This window comes from Taurulus bubalis (genome assembly GCF_910589615.1).
Source record: "Taurulus bubalis genome assembly, chromosome: 4".
NCBI lineage: Eukaryota > Metazoa > Chordata > Actinopteri > Perciformes > Cottidae > Taurulus > Taurulus bubalis.
In genome coordinates this window covers 15620448-15641917 of record NC_136592.1, presented here as the reverse complement: position 1 = coordinate 15641917, position 21470 = coordinate 15620448, and the positions used below count along the sequence as shown (strand labels likewise).

The 21470-nt window shown below is 40.8% G+C and overlaps 2 protein-coding genes across 3 annotated transcripts; one reads left to right on the top strand and one right to left on the bottom strand.

Annotated features, from left to right (window-relative positions):
- Nucleotides 1-190: 190 nt before the first annotated feature.
- LOC306735965 (uncharacterized protein) lies at nt 191-9133 on the top strand (the record flags this gene model as incomplete). Its single annotated transcript, XM_079217538.1, has 17 exons — nt 191-217; nt 1774-1861; nt 2027-2126; nt 2266-2344; nt 2478-2501; nt 2627-2680; nt 2820-2969; nt 3136-3199; nt 3289-3332; nt 3426-3551; nt 3769-3917; nt 4035-4143; nt 5732-6367; nt 6455-6882; nt 8453-8549; nt 8655-8748; nt 8851-9133. The coding sequence occupies 17 exons, from the start codon at nt 191-193 to the stop codon at nt 8919-8921; spliced, it is 2340 nt and encodes a 779-aa protein (XP_079073664.1). The 3' UTR covers nt 8922-9133.
- Nucleotides 9134-10258: 1125 nt separating this feature from the next.
- On the bottom strand, nt 10259-17154 carry vrk3 (VRK serine/threonine kinase 3; the record flags this gene model as incomplete). 2 transcript variants are annotated; one of them, XM_079216616.1, is made up of 15 exons in its annotated part: nt 10259-10345; nt 11095-11231; nt 11358-11416; nt 11588-11705; nt 13555-13687; nt 13782-13874; nt 13963-14065; nt 14145-14229; nt 14729-14795; nt 14981-15036; nt 15317-15463; nt 16157-16312; nt 16401-16517; nt 16692-16850; nt 16941-17154. In XM_079216616.1, the coding sequence occupies 14 exons, from the start codon at nt 17152-17154 to the stop codon at nt 11095-11097; spliced, it is 1644 nt and encodes a 547-aa protein (XP_079072742.1). In that variant the 3' UTR covers nt 10259-10345. The 2 variants fall into 2 exon arrangements, with proteins under 2 accessions (XP_079072742.1, XP_079072741.1); XM_079216615.1 differs by lacking the exon at nt 10259-10345 and adding an exon at nt 10725-10851.
- Between the last annotated feature and the right edge of the window lie 4316 nt (nt 17155-21470).

Here is a 21470-nt window from a genome sequence, read left to right as displayed (position 1 = left end):
ATGATTATGACTAATCTCGAAACGTCACATGCACGACTTTCTGTGTGATAACACATCGAGCAACTAATGGTCATATTAAACCAATTTAAATTGCGGTGCATCGTGATGTTAGTGCCGACACATTGATTAATCGTCAACTATTTCGATAATTGACACATTTTGTATTTATTTGATAAATTGTCAAGCAAAAATGTCTCCTCATTCCAGCTTCTTCAACGTCAGACCTGTATCTGATGTATACCGTTGTACGTTTTTATATCGATCTATTGACATGGACTTCTTTTTTTACCTTTTTTTTTGGTGACGATTTATAGACTGAACAATCAATTTATTATTAAAAAAAATCAGTTGCAATGGAAAAAAACAGTCGTTGCAGCCCTATTCAGTGATCGATTCATTTGTCAAAAGAAATGATTGTGACCCATGAATGATTCTTCGTAAACCCAATCTACTGGCTTTTTTCAACAAAACTCCAGTCTTGTGAGGTGATTGGAAACAGTGTCCTCTTTGTTCCCGCCGCTCGGAGAGGATTAATCCAGTTAATGATCTCAAATGTAAGGAAAGGGATAAAAGCACATCTGACAGAGAGGTAAATGGCCCTCAGAATGATCAATATAAAGTCTGCGGAGCTATTTATGGGTGGGTGGGAGTGTGTAAGATGTGTGCATCATCATGATGACTTTTCACTTTCACAGCTGTGTCCACCTAAGGGTGCAGATCAGAGTCCTGCACATGTTCTTGGGCCATGTTTGGCAAAATGTGGTTGGTGGTGGGGTGTTTAATCCGTAAAGGCTTTCTGGTATGGCACCTTTCTTTGCCATGTTCTAGCCCCTAACCAACTGTAGTTAATCCTCCCAGTGTGCCGCTAAGATTAGCGGTTTAACTGGACCCCTGGCCTGGAGACCCCGAGCCCACGGCCTCTTTGTGTGGCAGGAGAACATAAAGGCAGCAGGGTGTATACAGCTTATTCTCATGTCAGCAATGTTGTCCATAACAAGGCTTCAATCATATAAAACCATAATCTGTGTGGGTCAAGCATTTAATAGCATCTGTTATAATAAAACACATTTCTCCTCTGGGTTTGAGTTCAGTGTAAGACAATGGGTCGGCATATGTCCCCAGTAGCTCTGTCCTGTCTCATTCACAGATCCCATGTGTTAATATGGGGTTGGCGCCTGCTTTGACAGCTTTAGTTTGGTTTAAATCTGTAATCTCTTTTGTGACTAGATTAGCTCATGCTCGACCCTCTCTTCCTATAGTTTCCCCCGATTTGAGGCATCACGCTAATCTGCACGTTTAATGGTTTATTTTGGAGTAGAAAAGGCAACATTTTTTACATCCTGGCACATAGCAGAGGGATAGTTTTATAATCTTGAGGCAAACTTCTGTGTAGAATTTCCTGTGTAGAGTCAGACATGAGACTTCCTGTACTCTGTTGTTGGATGTGGAGGGGTGGAGAAGTAGGGAAGGAAGGGGAAGAGAAGCAAAAGCAGAATGTACTCCTTACTGTTGTCAGTGGTGGCCACTGTGGTTGCTGCATGCATGTCGTTCACTGTCTCAGACTTTCAACAAAACAATGTGGCCAGACCGAGGAAGTGAAAGAACGGTTCCTATCTTCTCTTTTCCTCCACCAATTTTTCCTCCATTGACCTCTGTAATTATCAGACGCTGTGATAATCACAGAGTAAGAACAGAAATCCTGTCAGGTACAATGAGGTATGAAGTGAAGAGGGATATTTTTGTCTCTAATGTCTCCCTTTTGTGTAATTACAGGACATGTCCATCAGTTTGTTAAAGCCACAGTGCTGCACTCAACTCTCCAAGCATGCTACAGTAGTGATAAGCTCTCTTTACTCAGCAGGTGAGCATTACTCTTTATTTCTCACTCCATGTCCTACCAATTTCCTTGATGGCTTGATTGTAACGTGCTTTGATTGAAATAACCACGAAGGCCTTGTCAGAAGTGATTCCATGTTGCTCTCCCTCCCTCAGCACTGTTTTATCCAAGAGAAACGTGCCTTGTAAGGAAGCAGGATGTTCACAGGCTCCACAAAACTGCCACCCACTAAAACCCCGCAGCCCGAGCGGCTGGATGAAGTGTACGCTGCCTTGCGTCGAGGCTTACAGTGAGTAAACACATCTCAGGCTCTGTTTGCAATGATTCCAGTGGACAGCTGCCAGGTGGAAAAATCACAGAAAATGCAGGAAATGGTTGCTTTTGAGTCTGAAAATAAATAATTAACAATGATTGGTTTTTCCTTTCAGGTCGTACTTGCAGGTCCACCAGCTGGAGCTGGACAGTCTGGGTCACCAGACCAGAGAGAACAAGAGGAACGGTCGTTTGGTGAGAGCTCATGTATTCAAACCAGTATCCCCAGTATCGACTGTCATTCCGGTCTGGATGCTGTCGTCGCCCGTCAGTCAGTCAGGATGTTAATTTGACATTTGCGATGCTAAATGTGTTATTTCCTTTGCAGGGGTCTTTGTATGAGTTGGATAAGGTGAGTTTCATTCACACCTGTTGAATACAGACGCCAGTGCAGCACATTGAAACTGTGTAACGATGGAAGAACGACTTCCGTCTTTAGTTTGTCAAGTTTAATAATTCATATCTTTTCTTTTGTAGCAAGTGAAAGGTATAGAGAGGTTTATGCGTCGCCTGGAGTTCCACCTCAGCAAGGTGTGTATGAGGATTTTCTCTGACCATTTTCATCCAATAAAAAATAAATCTGTGATAATATTAATTTTCATTCTCTCTTCTGGTGAGAATCTAGCATTACATTAATTTGTTGAAACCTGTACAATATTTGCTTTTCCAGGTTGAGGAGCTTTACGATGCTTATTGTATACAGCGGCGACTGCGTGACGGAGCGAGTAAGATGGTGGCGGCCTTTAACTGCGCCACTGGCAGCAAGGAGGCCAGAGAGAGCCTGAGTGAAGCCAACAAAGGCTACAGGGAATGTACAGAGGCAAGTGATTGAGATGATGTCAGTGTGTTTGTATGTTGCAGCATATACACTTGGTTCTTTGTGCTGGAGTTTCCTTTAGTTTAAAATAGGTATCAGACTGTGTACTTTATGTTCTAACCAATCGCTGTTATGTTATTCAAATCCTCCCTTCCTTCTGCCTCTGCAGCACATGTGCTCACTTGAGAGTGAATTAGAAAGCCAGATGGGAGAATTTCATGTCAAGATGAAGGGTGAGTCACTTTCTACCACTTCCTATTTCCTTCACTCTGCGTTATTATACATTTATATAGTTCTCATTTTCTTCTTTCGGCTGTTCCAGGCCTCGCTGGCTTTGCACGTCTGTGTGCTGGTGACCAGTATGAGGTAAGAAACACCAATACAAGCATGTAGACACTAATTGTGGTCTGTGAGTCTCTACGTCCGCGGCAACACATCGGCTGTTTTTGGCCCCATCAGGTCCTTATGCGTTATGGGCGGCAACGTTGGAGGCTACGAGGCCGCGTGGAAGTCAGCAACAAGCAGATATGGGACGGTGAAGAGTACGTCTTCCTGCCTCTCGTCACAGAACTGCTGTCAATCAAGGTAGTGAGATCAGCTTTAAAAGGGAAAAAAACAAACAATGACTGTATTTACAGCAGCAGCTCAAAATAAACTAGAGGCAATATATTCTGTCGCCACTCGCCAGCCTTATCCTCTAACTCAATAAATGTGTTCTCACAGACTGCTAGCTGTAGCTAATTGTTCTCATGGTCTCTGCCTATCTTCATCTCTCTGAGGTGTGTTTATTTTGGTTGTCAAGGTGACAGAGCTGAAGAGCCTGGCCAATCATGTGGTGGTGGGCAGCGTGTCCTGCGAAATGCTCGACCTGTTCTGCCCGCTTCCCCAGACGCTCGCCGTGGATATCAACGACCTCGGGACAGTGAAGCTGAACCTAGAGGTCACCTGGAGGTACTTAAACCTTGCATGGCCTCTTTTTATCTTTGTAATTGGAAACTTTTAACATGTTAATCTAGGTTTTGGTTTTGTTCAGTCTCTCAGTTTTTGTCTTGCTTTGTTTTTTTTCAGTCCGTTTGATAAGGACGACCAGACATCCTCCTCGAGTACAGTTTCCAAACGTCTGATGTCCAATCAGAGCCCTCCAGACACGCCCTCTATGCGGGAGCAGGTGTTTTATGTGAGTCACAATAAAAGAGATCCTATCAGAATACTACACTAACAACAAACCAGCACACCTGTTCTGTTACACTACTAGGTTAGAGTTTGTATTAAGGATATGTAAAACCATTAACTGCTAATTATTTTACTACACATATACGCTGTTTGTTTTATCTTACTGATACTACTACTATTACTGTCATTTCATTGGCTTGTTCTATTTCAGCTGCTCCCCAACTGCTTTATGTGTAGCGGTAGCACTGATGTGTGTGAGGATATTCACAGAGCGCTTTGTGTTAGGACATGTGGTGGTGGGAGTGCCGTGCCTCATGTGAGGAGAATGAACGATAGCAGTAGCGGGACGTGTGACAGCAGCAGCATGTATGAACGGAGCTGTGGTCCTTGTAGCTGTTTAATAGTGGTTGAGTAGAGCGCCAATATGTCCCTCCTCTTCCTCAACTCGCTGAAGAGCGTGCCTCGAGGCAGGTCCAGGCAGAGCCGCTTGCTAGTGGGGGCGTTCCACGATGTCATGGCGGACAGGACGGCGTCCTTGCGTTGTGAATTCAGCCGTACAACACCCAGATTCATCCCTGTACAGTCGGTGTGTTGGGACGTAGTTTAGTTTATAGTGACCAAACAATGAATAGATAATAGACTAAGCCTGATTATGTTTAATGTTGATCTAAAATGAAGAGACAATCACAGACATTTCATCAGCTGCAACTGTATAAATGGTTGTATAATAAGGTTTTTAAGGCCTACTAATTGATCACTGTCTTTGTCAATGAATTGAGTTACAAGTGATTCTTTGTTTTTGTATATAGAAAGCAACAAATAATGATAATCATTTAGTGTGTAGAATATTACAAGTTACATGTTACCAGAGACTAAAATGATGAATTAACATTCCCTACATATTGTAATCTGTAAAGGAACGAAAAAGTTATATATTATGTTTATACTATGACGTAGCACACGGATAAATCTGTTCTCTGTGAATCTCCAAATGGTTGCTATGTTTATAGTTAGTTAGTTTTAGAAATAAGCTCCTGTCAATTAAATGACTGACTTTTCTGTCATGCCGCCTTTTGGAAGCAGAAAACGTTTCATATCCCACTCGTTCTATTGGTCGCAGATGACACCAAATCATTTAACTTTAGTTCCACATTTTTAGCCTCCATTGCCTCCCACAGTTTGGGGCCACTGTATTATTCCAGTTTCAATTTTTCTTGATTTAATTTGATGACCTATATGTGTATATATATATATATATATATATATATATATATATATATATATATATATATATATATATATATATATATATATATATATATATATATATATATATATATATATATATATATATATATATATAAATATATATATATATATATATATATATATATATATATAATATATATATATATATATATAATATATATATATAAATATATATATATAAATATATATATATAAATATATATATATATATATATATATATATATATATATATATATATATATATATATATATATATAAAAATAAATAAAATAACATGATCATTTATTCCCATTGATGTTCTCTGTGTCTTGTTGTTGTCTAGTCTCTGCTGAAAAGACAGGGGGAAATGGAGAACGGGACCGTCTGGTCCAACTCCTCTGAATCCTCTGACGACTCCTCCAGTCCGGCCTCTGCTCACCATGCTCAGAGGCTGACGGCCTCCAACATGCTGCAAACCCCTCTCACCCCTCAGCTGTCCTTCACGCCGCACAAGTCCAGCGTGTCGACGCCGTCGCTCTCATCTAACCAAGAGGAAGATGAGACAGAAGCCGGGGAGGTTTTCACTCAGGCAGACACGGTGCCCAATGGCCATCTGCAGGCTTCGTGCTCTCATAGTCCAGACGGCACTGTGACTGATAGAGTGTCTGTCCAATCAGCTAATCTCTCTGAATCCTCAGCAAACCTGAGCTGCTCGTGCCCCGATGTTTCCTCTGTAGCTCCTGTGTCGCTGATAGAAGCACAGGATTTGTCTGAAAGTGGCTTCCCACAAGTTTGTATTTCAATTAAGGAGGAAAAAGATGACGCATCTGAGGATTCGTCAGTAAAGGCTGGAAAGACTGAAGCAGAAACTGAGGCCCGCACCACTGGAGGAGAGGGGCGCCAGGTAGAAGCATCAGAGAAACACAGTGGGCCACATCCGTCCATCCAGGAGACAAAACCATCAGAGGAGGCTCTGACGGTGAGCTTTATTCACTCCTTTGTTTTTGTAAAGTTTGTAGATGTAGTGACGGTGATATTTAAACGCTTGCATTTGTTTTCCCCATAGGTTTCTTTTCCTACTTCTTCTAGTTTCAATCTAGAAGTCAAGACAGCCCTTGAAAGTTTTGACTTCCTCAACTGCTCTGATCTTGAGGAGGAAGAGGAGGAAGACAAGGAACAACAGGAAGACAAAAGAGAAAAGGAGGAAGACAAGGAACAACAAGAAGACAAAGGAGAAAAGGAGGAAGACAAGGAACAACAGGAAGACAAAGGGGAAAAGAAGAAGAAGGAGGAAGACAAGGAACGGGAAGACAAAGGGGAAAAGAAGGAGGAAGACAAGGAACAACAGGAAGACAAAGGGGAAAAGAAGGAGGAAGACAAGGAACAGGAAGACAAAGGAGAAAAGAAAGAGGATGGTGGGCAACATGAAGAGAACCAAAACAAAATGGTGGAAGAGAAAGTGGAGGATGAAAAAAACTTTTACTCTGGAAGAAGGTCAGTGTTAGTAATCATTGTTGGGAGCTGAATCGGTGGTACCTTTCAAGTATTTCATTTTCAACAAATTTTCATTTCACATGACTAATAAACATAAGACAGCTTCCTGTCGAACAGGAAAAGCTCCCATTATTCTCACAGGGGAATTTTCATGCGCTATTCCCAGATGATATTCCCCAATTCAAGTGTTTTTAGTGATTTATTAACAATTGAAACCACAAACATAAAACATTTTTAAATGAAAAAATAGATTTGGATTTAAATGTAGCTGTTTTTGAGTGAAGGTTCGTTGTCAATTTGCCAATGGTCTGTTGGAGATATTGTAGTTTTCAGAAATACCTCCAACTGAACTATTTTTTTTTTCTTTATATTTATGGTCTAAATCAGGGGTTGGGAACCTTTTTGACTGGGAGAGCCATAAAGGCCAAATATTTCTAAATATATTTCATTGAGAGCCATATAGTATTTTTAACGTATAATAAATTAAATATGTCTTACTTTTAATGCGACTTCTGGTGCTGCATGGTTTTGCTGACAGGGGCATGTCTTTTATTCGTTTGATTATCTTGTCTTTATTTGGGAAGTCATCAAACAGTTCATTGGCCACATCAAGCATGAATGTTTTGGCATACTCGCCATCTGTGAATGGCTTTCCATTCCTTACTATTGCCAAAGCACCCGCAAAGCTAGCGGAATTCCCGTCACCTTGCCTGGTCCACACACGTAGTTGCTGCTGACTCGTCTGCACTCTCCGCTGTAGCTCCTCGCATGCCCTTTTCCTGCTGTCCCCCGCTGGATATTTTGATGCAAATGAAGCATGGTGCGTATCGAAGTGCCGCTTTATATTTGACCGTTTCATCGATGCAATTTTATCATTGCATATTAGACATACCGTAGATCTTGCTCTGTCCACAAATGCAAATTCCTCTGTCCACGCAGCCTTGAATGCACGGTAATCATCGTCTTTTTTTCTTTTCATCATCTTTTCCGTTACAAGGGTTGAAGCGGATAAACTAGTTGGCTATCTGATCAAATTGATTTCTTCACCTTTACAATGACCCGGACATGCTCGCGAGCCATTGGTTCCCTACCCGACCCACGGGTGACCCGTGACCCGTTAAATGTATCTTCTGTTCTGATCTATCTTTCTGTTTACTTTAAAATGACACAGTATTATTAAGAAATATCACAAGTATTCTTTTTTTTTCAACTCAAAATTGTCTGGGTGCCTTATGCCGTCACCGGAAGAGCCATAGGTGCCCGACCGCTGGTCTAAATGATATGACGTGAACGCAGCCATAGATCATACTAGGTCTTATAATTTCTTAAATCCCATAAACCTCACTGACCAACTTTACTTTAAATCGGCCAAATATCTCCAAATGAATCTGGCTGTATTTTTGGGAAATGTGTATGAAATGATGTACAGAACATCCAGGTGTTTCCGTAACATAGATGGAAACATCATGTATTTCAGTAATGCAGTGTATGCATGCAACTAAAGAGTTTACATTTGCCCCACCATGCACGTCACTGTTGCATTAGTCTACTGTTGTGTCTCACTCTGCAGCGATGAGGTGGAGGAGGAGGCAGACGCTCTACAGATCCTTATGGAGGCACCAGAAGGATTCAGGAACTCGGACGAAGATCGTTTCTCTGAATCACAGGTAATCAAAGTATCTGATTAATGCTTCTTAAAGCAGTCATGGGAGTGAGTTTATTTTCATGTTAATCACATGTGATTTAAAAGAAATAAAAAATATTTTTAAAAGGAGTCAAGCGTTGGGGACGTGCAGGACTTGTGTCAGATGGAGATGCCCGAGGAGAGGGAGGAGCACAGCGAGGAAAAGGGAGACAAAAAACACGGTTAGAAGAGTTTGTCTGTAAATGGAGGCTGTAGTTGTTCATGTGACCACAGAACTGGAGGTGTGAGGAGTTTGTTAATTTCCCCTGTTTTTAATCTTTCAGGAGAGGACACCTCACATGGTCAAGAGGAGCGCACCACTACTCCCACCCATTTGGCCACTCCTGTCTTCTAATGGCACAGTGGAACCATAGCTAAACCATTCCTCCCACTCTGACTTACTCATGCCATCTCCCTGTTACACTCCTCATCTCCTTGAGGACGTTCCACTTACTGCTCAGACAAACAAAGCTCCTCCATCACGGTCGAGTTTGTGCACATATTTGCCTAAATAAACCTTGAGGTGTCTGCACCTCAGTCATGACTGAAAGCCCCCCCCCCCCCCCCCCCCCCCAAAAGAAAAGTCCCTTCAAAGTCCTCATTCTTTCAACACGCAATCCATCATGTTGCCTTAGTTTACACTTTCATAAACTGTTCCTGTCATGTGAAAATTCAATGTCCAAAACATTTCAGGAGCAGCTAAAAGCAGCCTTGTTTGTGGCTTTATAGCATTTATTAGTTTAAGTTGATGGATAAGCCTACAATCACTTACTGTGTTGTCCCAGGTTTGCATTCAAAACGATCGGTATATGTGGATGAATACAACAAACGAATCAGTGTTAAATCAGTTTACGGCCCAGAGCTCTTTCCACTGTTAGTGACAGATAAAGGCTTCATGAGCATGTGATGTTTGTCTGAAGTTTTTCATTGATGTGCTCTGGACATTAAGTCAATTCTCAACCTGGAATGTATCCTGACTATCTTTTCATTTTCGGCATCAGAGGCCGTTAATTACTTAGAAATGCACACGGAGTGCAGAAGTTACATTCAACCTTCAGAGCAACACAAGGAACATTAGTGATATTAGGACTGAATATAAACACTTGGGAGTCTTGAGTTTCTCCTCGAACTGGTCCAACATAAACAATCTGCAGTGTAAAACTATATTCAAACCTGCATGTGTAGCTGCCTCACACTGCCAGCATGTCCGTATAAAAAGCTCAACTGATCAGTTTAAGTGTGCAAGCTAGGCTTCAGTGCGAGGAAGTCATCAGGTCCGTAGCTGTTCAAAAGCCGCCTCACGGGGGCGCTATAGTCTTTCAGCATCATGTTTTCCATTCTACAAAAGCCTCCTCATTCAGAAAGTGCCTCAAGTGACCGATGTATGGTTTTAAATGCCACGACAGAAGAGATCAGGCAAAAGATAACAGTGTTTATTTTCTGAATTACTTTAAGAGTGTGCACAATAAGATATATTTACTGTTTCATATAAAGAATTGTATATGTCTTGAAATGTTAAAATGTTTATGTTCAGAAATGTTTCAACTTTATAAAGGTTTCTTTCAAATGAACACGTCTGTTGTGTTGAATGAATCAGCATGTTTAATCTGTAATAAGGACTGTGGCAGAATACATCACAACAAGAGCACAAAAAACACAACACTCCATGAAGTGAATATGTATAAATGAATGATGGTGTTTCTGGTGAAGCCAAAGGATGCGACAGCACTGCTACCTACGCCTACATGTGTGGAAGCGTTGAGTTGTGTGTTGGCTCGTCTTAAGGAAAGGAAATGTTCAGTAGTACTAAGTTAAAGTCAAAAACAGTTGTAACAGGCAATCAGTTAAAAGAGGAACACTGACGCATTTAACAAATGGTGTCAACAAAACCCAAATGTGTGCAGAAAATATTGAGAGCTTGTAACGTTAAAAACACTAATCTATGGGAATCCACAATACCAGAAATGCTTAAAATGATCCCAATCAAAACCCAATGACAGAACATGAGTCACATATTGAACTCTACAACACTTCATTCAGTGCATGAAACGGCATGATAAAAACAAGTTAAACATCTGAAAGTATAAAACACAGTAAATATTTGAAAATACAATCACGCAGAGTGCACAAGGTACTTAACTTTCAACAAACTGAACAGTTAGTTTAGGTTTGATATTCACTGAGGATGAGAGGCACATTTCCTTCTCACTTTCACCGGAAATATTTGTGTCCTGAATAAAAATTGTTTATCACCTTCAAAATCTGTATTTAATGTGGAACTGCAGCTGTAAATGAGAAATGTAAGGGATCAATATATCTTCATAAACAGAACACAATGCATCACAGCCCAAAAACTTAAGGCGCCAACTCAGTGGAGCTAACCCTGTTATTCATAGTGAAAGAAAAATATGAAATATTCTGCAGAGTAGGTTTTCTGGTTGTGTAGTGTCTGGACCCTGTGATATATCCCAATAATCTACATGTCATGTGTAATTACTTGTTTCTGAGCTGCAGTGAAGAGTCCTCACCTAAAGACTGAGCGGCAGCTCCGGTGACCCCCCAAGCTGCAGCAAAGCAGCAGTGAGTCCAGCCTTCAGCGCCGAGTAGCCCGGCTGCTCAGAGTACTGCAGAGTCATCACTTCAGTCAGATACGTTTGAAATCCACCTACACCGTGACACACAGGCGCGCGCACGCACACGCACACACACACACACACACACACACACTATATCAGAAAATGGCACTTGATCACACACACTTATGTGTGATATAATAAACATTTTAACTCACTGGAAACTCCCTTCTTCTTAAAGCAGTGACTCAACAACGCAGGAACATCCTCAGTGTACCTACAAAGACAACTATAACTTTAAGTACTTACTTTCTTTGTATTGTACTAATAACCTAATCATATAGGTTTATGTTATGCAGGCATGTTGATACAATTCAGTCTTACTATGGTAAATCAAAGTTGTCTGGACTTTAAACATCCTAGTGATGAAACACACTCTCTCTCTCACCTCTGTTTCTGAGTGGCTACCTGGGCCGGGTCAGTGAGGAGGGTCCACGGCAGCGTCCCTGTGTGCCAACGCAGCATGCAATAACCCAGAGACTGCAGGTCACTGCGTCGAGACGGAGCTTAAAGGAGGATACACATTAATGGTGATTACTACTGTTTTTTCTCCCACATTTACCCTGTTGGATACATCAACACCACAAAACAATCCTCAGATGTACATATCACCTTCTTTTGTGGTTTTCATAGTCAATCAAAGTAAAATGTTGAAAGGACCGTTGACACTAAAGCATAAATAAAAATAATAAAAAATTAAACAAGGTCCAGTTACAGAGAATTTCCTGATAAGAAGGTCTTGAACATCACAATGATGTCTAATGATTTAGATTTATATTGAAGTAGACTAACAATTAACATCCAGATGTAGTCATCAACTGATTTCTGTGGTTATTTAAACCACTTGTTTCAGCTCTATTCTCCTCTCTGTTAACATCATTGTGGGTCAGTGAATTAGTGTGTTTTTTTTTTTTTTTTAGCAAACACAAAATAAACCAAAGTGCTTTGTCTCCTAGTGGTTCTTCACATTGCCACTTTTTATTAAAATTCCCGCCATCTCTGAACACACGAGACATACTGGGAGGGAAAAGTGGCCCGGGAGTTAATGTCAGACCGGCCCACTCAATACACGGCAAGCTGCCCACTCAATGCATCGCACATATCGATCAGTCAGTGGCCTACTTGGAAAAATACCCATACACTTAACCTTCTTTTTGGATGATTATAAAGGAATTACACCAAATACGCTTTTTTTAATAACATTTGGATCCACCAATTTGGATCTTGAGGTCAGCTTTTGGCAAGAAGCCAAGAATCGGCGAGTCGCGCATGTACAAGCGTAACCTGTTAACAACGTGTGAACATCAGTAGTATCAGTAGTGTTGCATGCTGGGTGATTTGTTGTGTGTGTGTAGGGGTGTCTAAGGTGCATAAAAACGGCTCAAAACCAGCTTCATCTGCAAGTGAGTGATGCAAGCGTAGGCTAGAGTGATTGACATTTAATAACACTTAAAACAAAGTCAGACTGACGGAAGAGATTAGATGAGAAAAGAAGATGATGGAAACCATGAGTGTGAATACAGGAGTAGTATAAATACTAGTCAGTAGTCAGTGGTCAGTGATTATTGACTTTAGGTATTTGAGTAAATTTAACGTGTTCTGTGAAGCATAAAATATAGTCGGGTCTGGCGATGCCAGAGGGAGGGCCAGTTGGTGATGGAGGTGGGCCGGTATTGGACCAGCCCAACCCCGTCGGCCTACCCGGTATCCCCTATGGCCAGTCCGCCCCTGGACATACTGGTTTTGAACTGGCCGTGTGAAGACTGAACATACAATCTGTCCATTCTTGGTTAAATGCTCTGGTCTCGCTGTCCACTTTTCTATTTTTGAAGAACGTCATGTGAAATAACTTCTCTGACTCGTGTTCTCTCCGACTTTTGGGTTTCTCTCCCCGTCTCTTGACATGTGAGTTTATTTCACTCGAGTCGAGGCGATACTTATCAGAATACACATATTTGATTGGCCAAATAGCATCATGCGAGATGATTTACAACACATGTAATTGGTTGGTGTGTTTCCTGGATGAGTGCCATAAAGGCTAGAAAAGCTGCGCCGTTTGAAATAGATGCTCTCGCTTTTACAAGGTTTAGGTGTGGGTCCAGATACAACGGCGTCTGTGTCGCGGTCCTATGACTGACTCCTAAACTAGATAATATCACAATAACAAAATCAGTCTCATAATGTGAAGCCTGTGTGTGCAGACAGACGGACTGTGGGTGGAGTGTAGGTGTTCTCTGAGGAAAGACAAGAATACATCTGGTAGGCTTTGGTCTGTAGCAGCTTATAGAATGAAATGGTGTCTGTTTTGCTGATGTTAATGGGAAGAGGAATCAGTGAACCACAGAAGTGACTCACCTGCTCCCTTATGTGCGTCCAGGCTGATGAACTCCACGGTGCCCTCATGTAGTGTTCTGCTGTCTTCACGGTACTCTACATGTTGTCCACCTGGACAGTACCTGAAGGCATGGCAGTATCCTACGAGGTATACCTAATCTCACACACACACAAGCCAAAAGTGGTCAACGTAAAACACATTTCAAATCATGGGAACGGACAGCTTACAATTTGAGCGTATTATTCACCTGTGACTTCTGTCCTAGTTTGATGTAAATGTTTTCTGAATTGATATCAGCATGAACGTACTCGTTTGAATGGATATACTGCAGCACATCTAACTGGAGGAGAAAGAAACGTCAATGATTATTAAGGGAGGGGAAAATCAAGAATATTGTATGAAAAACAAGCCATCAAGTTTACACTTACTATTCTGCAGGCGAGCTGAAGGACAGTTTTCTCAGATAGAAGCTCTGCTTGTTCCTCCATGACAGACTGGAGAGATTGGCCCATGTTGGGGAAAACCAGAAACCTATAAAAAAAATAAAGAACATTTATAGCAGAACAATGTTGCTGTTAAACTCTTTCATATAATGTGCACATTTTCACACCTGTAGGACTCTAAATGAAGACCAAAGCCAACACAGGAAGGAATCCCCAGCAAGTCCATCTTGTTCTGTTTGATCCACTTGTCCACTAGAGAGAGACAAAAGGTTTTCATTACCATGTGTGGTTCATGTGTAAAGTTACACTCCAGACAAACCAGGATTGTATCTAAAGGGTTAAAGAATTTGTCTCCTTGGCATTCCTCCTGTAGAATATGTTGTTGTCCACTTCTGCTTTTCTTTTGAATGGATTATGAAATAAAGGCAGATATTTTGAAGGGTCATTGTGAAACTAGATCTCGTGACAAACTGCCAGAACACTTCTTACTGTCTACTTACTTGAAGTGGTTCTGTTTCTGACTGATTTATGTCTGTCACTCTTTAAAACTGATTATTGAACAGCATATTACAGCCAATATAACCACTTAAGTACTTGACTGTGATAAATACTGCAACGGCCTTTGTTTTGACAAAATAAACTTATCTTGTAGTTATCATCAGATAAGTTAGAGTCCTGGTATGACTGGAGCCAAAGGTAGGTGTAGAAAATAATTTGGAGGTACTAAACTAGGAACACACTAAATCCTTACCTGACGCAGGTTTAGCGGCTCTCTGCAGAAAGTTCTGCTCATTGAAGATTCTTCCAACTTTAGCTCCCTAAGATAAATAAAAATAACATGAGATAAACTTAAAGTCTACGGGAAATAGAGAACAAATAGACAATTAATTTGTTGATGAATACATAAGTAAGAGAGCAATTTTTTTTATTCATTATTTATGGAACATCTGTGATTTTAATTCATCAGTACTTAAAAACCCAAAAGAGTTGAGGCAGTACTTACCAGTTTGAGGATGTCATTTGATTCCTTGGGATTGGATCTCGGAACGGTTTGCAACACTGAAAAAAGACAAAACAACGTTATTTAATTGTGACAATACAGGCTCTTTGTTATTTTGTGTTGTAGAAAACTGCAGCTCTGTCCACTAAACTAGGTTAGCCATCACTTTCTATACTGCTGGTATAACATCTGCTTCAATGAAGTTCACCTGCTAAAAACTGTTCATTGATTGTATTTAGATATGTAACAGTAAATATAATATTATCATCATTAAACTGCCATCTTCTTTCTTTCTTTAACTTCCCAGGTTTTCCCACGATGTCATGTACACAGCCTCACCTTCGTAGAGGAGCTCTGTCGTGCTCTGACTGAGCAGTTTCACCAGCTTCCACTTCTTGCCCGTCGTGTCTGTCACTTCTTCACCTTCCTGTAGCGGCTCCACAGCGGACGCATATTTTGCCTTCTTGGCTTTGTTTTTTCCTGTCGCTGTAGATAAGATACAAGGAAAAAAAGTAAGCCAACACACTCACATGACTAAATGATGCACAACTGTACAGCTTGTCTCTCTGGGCTTCATTTCTGAATCCTAATGTCACAGATGTTTTTTAATTTAAAAATGTATAAATATTAAAAAAAAAGTGAGGCTCTTTTCAAGATTCCCTTTGATGACATTCATGTGTTTTTACCAACAGCAGGAAGTGCAGAGTGACAGAAGACATGAGGAGAGAGGAAGATGACAGGGATCAAATCAGGAAAGTCACAGTTCCAGTCACAAAAAGGATGCCCTCACTTCACATCTCTTTACCTTACATGTTTTAAGAACCACTCATAAAATGGTCCCATGTATATCAAGTCATCTCATGCGACGTGTATCTACACACCGACCTGATAAGATTGAACCACGTCTCCAGTTAACCTGATTGCAAACCAATTGATATTTTGTGAATCTAAAATGCAAGTCCACCACCTGAAAACTGAATCCCTTTGTTGTCCCCCCTCTAATAAATGAGTCACTTTAAAAAAACAGTACTTTACGTTTTATTTTTCAATGTTCTAACTTATGTCCACCTTTAGTGGGAGGCTGAACTTCACTGGTAATAATAATAATATGAGAATTGAACCTTTTACTTGATAAATAACCATGTCATGTGCGGGGTAATGGCAAACCTTTTTGCTCACCTTTCAACGGTGACCTGAAGATTGGTGAAGAAACAGGGGAAGAGGAGACAGGAGAGTGGTCTGCTGTGGATTCCTCTGCTTTACTTGTTTTATCAGTCAGACTCTTTCTCTCGTCTACCTGGTTAACGGGGCTGGAGAGTTTTGCCTTTCCCCTCACTGCATATGGATCATATGAATAAGATAAAAAATATTGACAGACAAGAGACATTGCATCTTTCACAAGGAATGTTGTGTTTCAGCTCACCAGGTCGAGGGTATTTTAGGACAGGAGGAGACTCTGAAGTTGTCTCTGCCACTGTGTCGAGCTTAAAAGTAACTGGGTGCTGTTTTGGTGGAGTTCCAATCAATCCAACACCGATATCTGTTGATACAAATCATAGCGTAGTTGTTCTAAAGAAAGGCATCAGCTCCAATATGTGTTGCCTGGTATGTCACAATGATTGTTTATGCTACAGCAGATTAAATAAAACCTTCAAGGCAAATTCTCCTCTTCAGAACAGCAACGTTGTAACTCCTTCCAGGCCATTTGAATTACCTTTGATCCTGTCATCTTTAACAGGACTAGTTGAGGGCACCACAGGTGGAGTAGCATATTTAATGTTGAATTTAACTTCTTTGTCTAGACGAAGGGAGTTACGGGTCTTTCGCAGTGCAGGACGAGTTGTAACTGGAGTTGAGGTGTTACATGCACGGACTAAAGAAAAAGAGAATGTACATTTGTTTATAACTACACACAGTCTAATATGTATGAATGACACCAAGTAACTCTTGTCAAGCTATTCACCTGTACTTTCCGTGGGCTCCCATATTAAGCTTGAAGCCAGGCTTGATTTAACTACTGCTTCATCCTTTTTGGGTGGAGAGAGACTTAAAGATGGCGTCAAACTCAGAGGATCAGATTCATCAACAGGAGGGGGAAGCTTCTCCCCACACGATGGACAAAATTTGAAATCAGGCTCCAATTTTGTCCCACACTGGGGGCAGAAATGGAAAGGCATTCTGCAAGAGAAAACACACACATTATTGCACATCTATCGACATGTGAGCCACTAGTACTCTGTGTGACAGTTAGAGTGCAACATGTGAGCCAGTTGTGGAAATACTACTCTGTGTACAACATGTGCGCCAAGAAGTCGTGAAGTAACGTGAGAAAACCACTTAAAAAACGAGTGACGTAACGTTAAAGGACCAAACAGCTTAAGGTTAGCCAGCCAGCTTTAACTAAGAGAGAAGCAAAACTTTTGACAAATGAAAATGAAGCTAGCGTTTTGTCTGAATGTTGAGCTCAATGAACTGTAGCTGAAGTATCGTTTTGTTGCTGATTTTAAGACATTGGCTTTTAGTAAAACTGGCGCCTTTATAACGTTAAAATAGACGTTGATGTCAAATGTGTCGCAGATACCTTCAAAACATTCCTCCGCCGCAAAGGCTGCTGGGCCTTCTTCTTCTTCACCGGATAAATACTTAGTTGGAGCAATGCGGGGGAAGTGGTGCCCCCTGGCGGTAGATAACATGATACTATATACATGTATACCCCCTAACTAGCATACACCATTCTTCACCTACCCCCATTTGAGAACCACTGCTAGGTACTATAAGCTCCTTAAGATATGATGGTCATCACCAATTAAGGCTTTGTAGGTGAGGAGAAGGATTTAAAATGTGATTCTTGATTTCACAGGGAGCCAGTGCAGGAGCAATGTGATCTCTTTTCTTAGTTCTCTTGTTAGTCCACGAGTTGTAGCATTCTGGATCAACTGGAGATTGGAGTTATAGTCACCAACATGTCATGCAATGGTTATAATACTAAATATATTTAACTTTATGCTGAACTCTAAACTATTTTCTTTCAGGACGCTCTCCTGCTCAAGAGCATCATACTTGTCCTGCCAGGCCTCATTGCTCTGGCTCAGCAGCTGACTTTGGGACTCAATTTTCTCAGAGAGACTGTGGATCTTTTTGTCCACAGCTCTGCGGTCTAAGAGCAAATGCTTTGTGCAGGACTCCCAGCACTGTTGTTTCAGGACGATCTTCTGTTTAAGAGCGTCACACTCAGTGTTGGGGTAGTTACTCAGAAAAAGTAACTAGTTACAAGTTACTAGTTACTTCTGAAAATTGTAACTAGATTAATTTACTAGTTACTGCATTTGAAAAGTAGCTTCACTACTAGTTACTTTACTTTCCATTTTTTTAAGCAAATGTCCAAATTAACCGCAAATATACATGGACAAACATCATGGCCGTTTCATCACTTTATTTTCAATAAAGGGCATCTCTTAGCCTTTCACATAGTGTATTGTAATTGTAAACATGTAAAACAAAATGGCATATAAAACTCAGCCATTAACTTGAACGAACATTAACTCTGTTCACACTGTCTGACCAAAGAAATATGCCTCACTTTAAAATCCACAAACAGGATACAAGAGGCTGTGTATGGTGGGGACATTCAGGTCGTTCAAACAGCTTAACACATTAAAAACAGGCTTTTGGAAACATGAGACCCCACTAAACCAAATGGGGGCCAACTCCTAAGAACAAAACCAGCTTGTTATAGGAATCATTGTAGTGGTTTAAGAAAAATAGGAAAATGAATGGCACTTTTTCCCATAAAATAGAAACAGAAATGCACTTAACCCAAAAAATAGAAACTGAAAATGCAATTAAATAAACAGAAAATCCACTTCATCATTGCCTAAATAAACAGAAAGTGCACTATATCCTATGAAGTTTATCATTTTTCTCTATTCCCTAACCCTTCAAAATAGCGATTGTATCGCATGAGTAAAAGTCTCTTGAATCTTTTATCCGACAGCCTGCTCCTCCTTGGGGTCAGAACAATACTGCCCAGGCTGAAAAGCCTTTCGACAGTGTTGTAACTTGTTTTATTACATGATTTACTCTTATTGTGAAGAGCATGTAAACAAGAAGTGCTTTTACTTTGAAGGCATAAAGTACAATGATACGTGCTTGTTGACGCTAACTAATGTTGATGTTACGTGTGGAAAATATATACATGTCAGGTGCAAGAGCGCGTTCTCAATGCTTTAACAGTTGTAATACTGCAGTTCACCAGTAAAGTGATTCCGTTCATACCAGACGTGTCTTGTCCTCATTAGAAGCTCCACGTCATTACAGACAGGTGCACTTGATGGTATTGGAGTGTTGTATTGCTTTGCAATATCCTTAATCCTAGGGAACCTGGAGAGAACCTCCCAGTTGGATCCGGGCACTCCGTCTCCGTCTCATCCATTCCCCTCTTCCCTCCTCCTACGCACCAGCAGCTACGTCACTCAAATCACTCAGATCGAGTTCTGTGATAGGTTGTTCATGCAGGAAGTGTCGTGTGACTCGCGCGCCGCTAAAAGAGAACTTTTCGGACTGGTAAAAATGTCTTGAGTAACGCAGAAACGCGCGTTACTGAGGTCTAGTAAAGTAGTGTAGTTACCAATATTTTGAGTGTAATGCGTTACTTTACTTCGTTACCTATACAAGTAATTACGTTTCTGTAATCCGTTACTTTGTAACTCGTTACCCCAACACTGGTCACACTTGTCCTGCCAGCCAGGCCTTGCTGCTCTGGCTTAATGGCTGGCTTTGCGACTTGAGTTTCTCAGAGAGACTGTGGATCTTCTCCTCCAGAGCTTTGCAGTCTGAGAGCAAAGCCTTTATGCTGGACTCCGAGCTCTTTTCTTTCAGGACGCTCTTCTGCTTAAGAGCTTCATACTTGTCCCGCCAGACCTTGTTTCTCCTCCAGTTGGCTTAGGTTCACCTGAGGCTCAACCTTCAGTGTCTCTGAGCTCCTCGTCCGGGTCTCTGCTTGTCTTCTGCTCAAGAGCCTCCTTGCTCTGGCTGAACAGCTGGCTTTAGGACTTGATTTTCTCAGCGAGACGGTCCTTCTCTTCCATGAGATCAAGTATTGTGTTGTCTCTCTCCTGGAGCTGCTTCTTGAGATTCTTGATCTTGAGATTCTTGATCGTCAGCACAAAAAAGACTCAATTTTAGATGGTCTACATCTGGGGTAGATCATGGACGACCTTGAGAACGGCCTTGAGGACCTTCCTGAGGACGGCCAGCCCCGTATCTTTGGGTATTTCCTCGATCCATGTAGGAGTAGAAAGGTGCGGAAATATATATTTGTCTTAAAGATACTTGTGGTGCGTCTCTTTGTGGTGCGTCTCTTTGTGGTGCGTCTCTTAAAGACGTGTGTGGTCTATTAATGACTTTGGCGCGCAATAAAAATACTTTGGTGTTCTGTAGCTCATGGAGATGAGTGGTCGTCCTGAAACTGCAAGGTAGCCAGTTCGATTCAAGACCAAATTGTTGGTATGTAATATGACAAATAAAGTTTCTTCTTCTAAAAGTCTGGCTGTCAGAAATATCCTGGTTGTGTTGGTCTCTGTAGTAGATCCTATATTGTAATACAGTAGTAGTAGGGGGGGTGAGAAGAACTTACATAACTTGAAGACAGACTCTAAGGGGCGGAGCATTCCATCCCCATGGAAACAACAATGACTACTAACCAAGATGGCATCCAGTAAAAGACTACTAAACCCAGAAAGTCAGAGCAATGGCTGCTGCCCAGCTAAAGCGCATGAGCTGATTGGTCCAGCAAGGGAGCGGGAATAGTGTGTGTGTGTGTGTGTGTGTGTGTGTGTATATATATATATATATATATTAATATGTTATTTGAATATATTCATATTATTTAAATTAATACTAATACATTCACATTATAAAATGTTTACTAATATTTGAATATTAATGAAATCAATAGTATTACTAATACATTAACATTATTCACATTATTTAAAAAAGAAAAGCTGCGAACCTTCACATCTGCGGAGCTGGAACCATAAAAATACAAAAATATTTATCACAAATAGTTTTAGTCGACTAATCATTTTAGCTGTCCTAGAATAAACTGTTTGGTAGTTTACGTTTGAACTAAACATAACATTTTACTAACTTTTCCGTGTGCTATAAAAATCTTAATTTTTAAAATATTAGCTATAAAAATCTTTATTTCTGTAGCTAAAGCTGTCAGATGAATATAGTGTAGAAGTATAACGTAGCATGGAAAGAGAAAGAAAAGGACAATATCCAGCATGTGATGCACGGACACAGCTCTCATGCTCGTGACACAATGAATCTATGAATGAATGAGCTGCTTATATGGGACAGATGAAGGTTACAACACATGTTTACACAGGTCCAGCCAAAAGATAAGGCCCTAATTGAACATTAACCCTTTGGACAAGAAAACCTGTAGCTGTAATAACTGTTGCACATATTTTAGAAATTTCAGAGATAA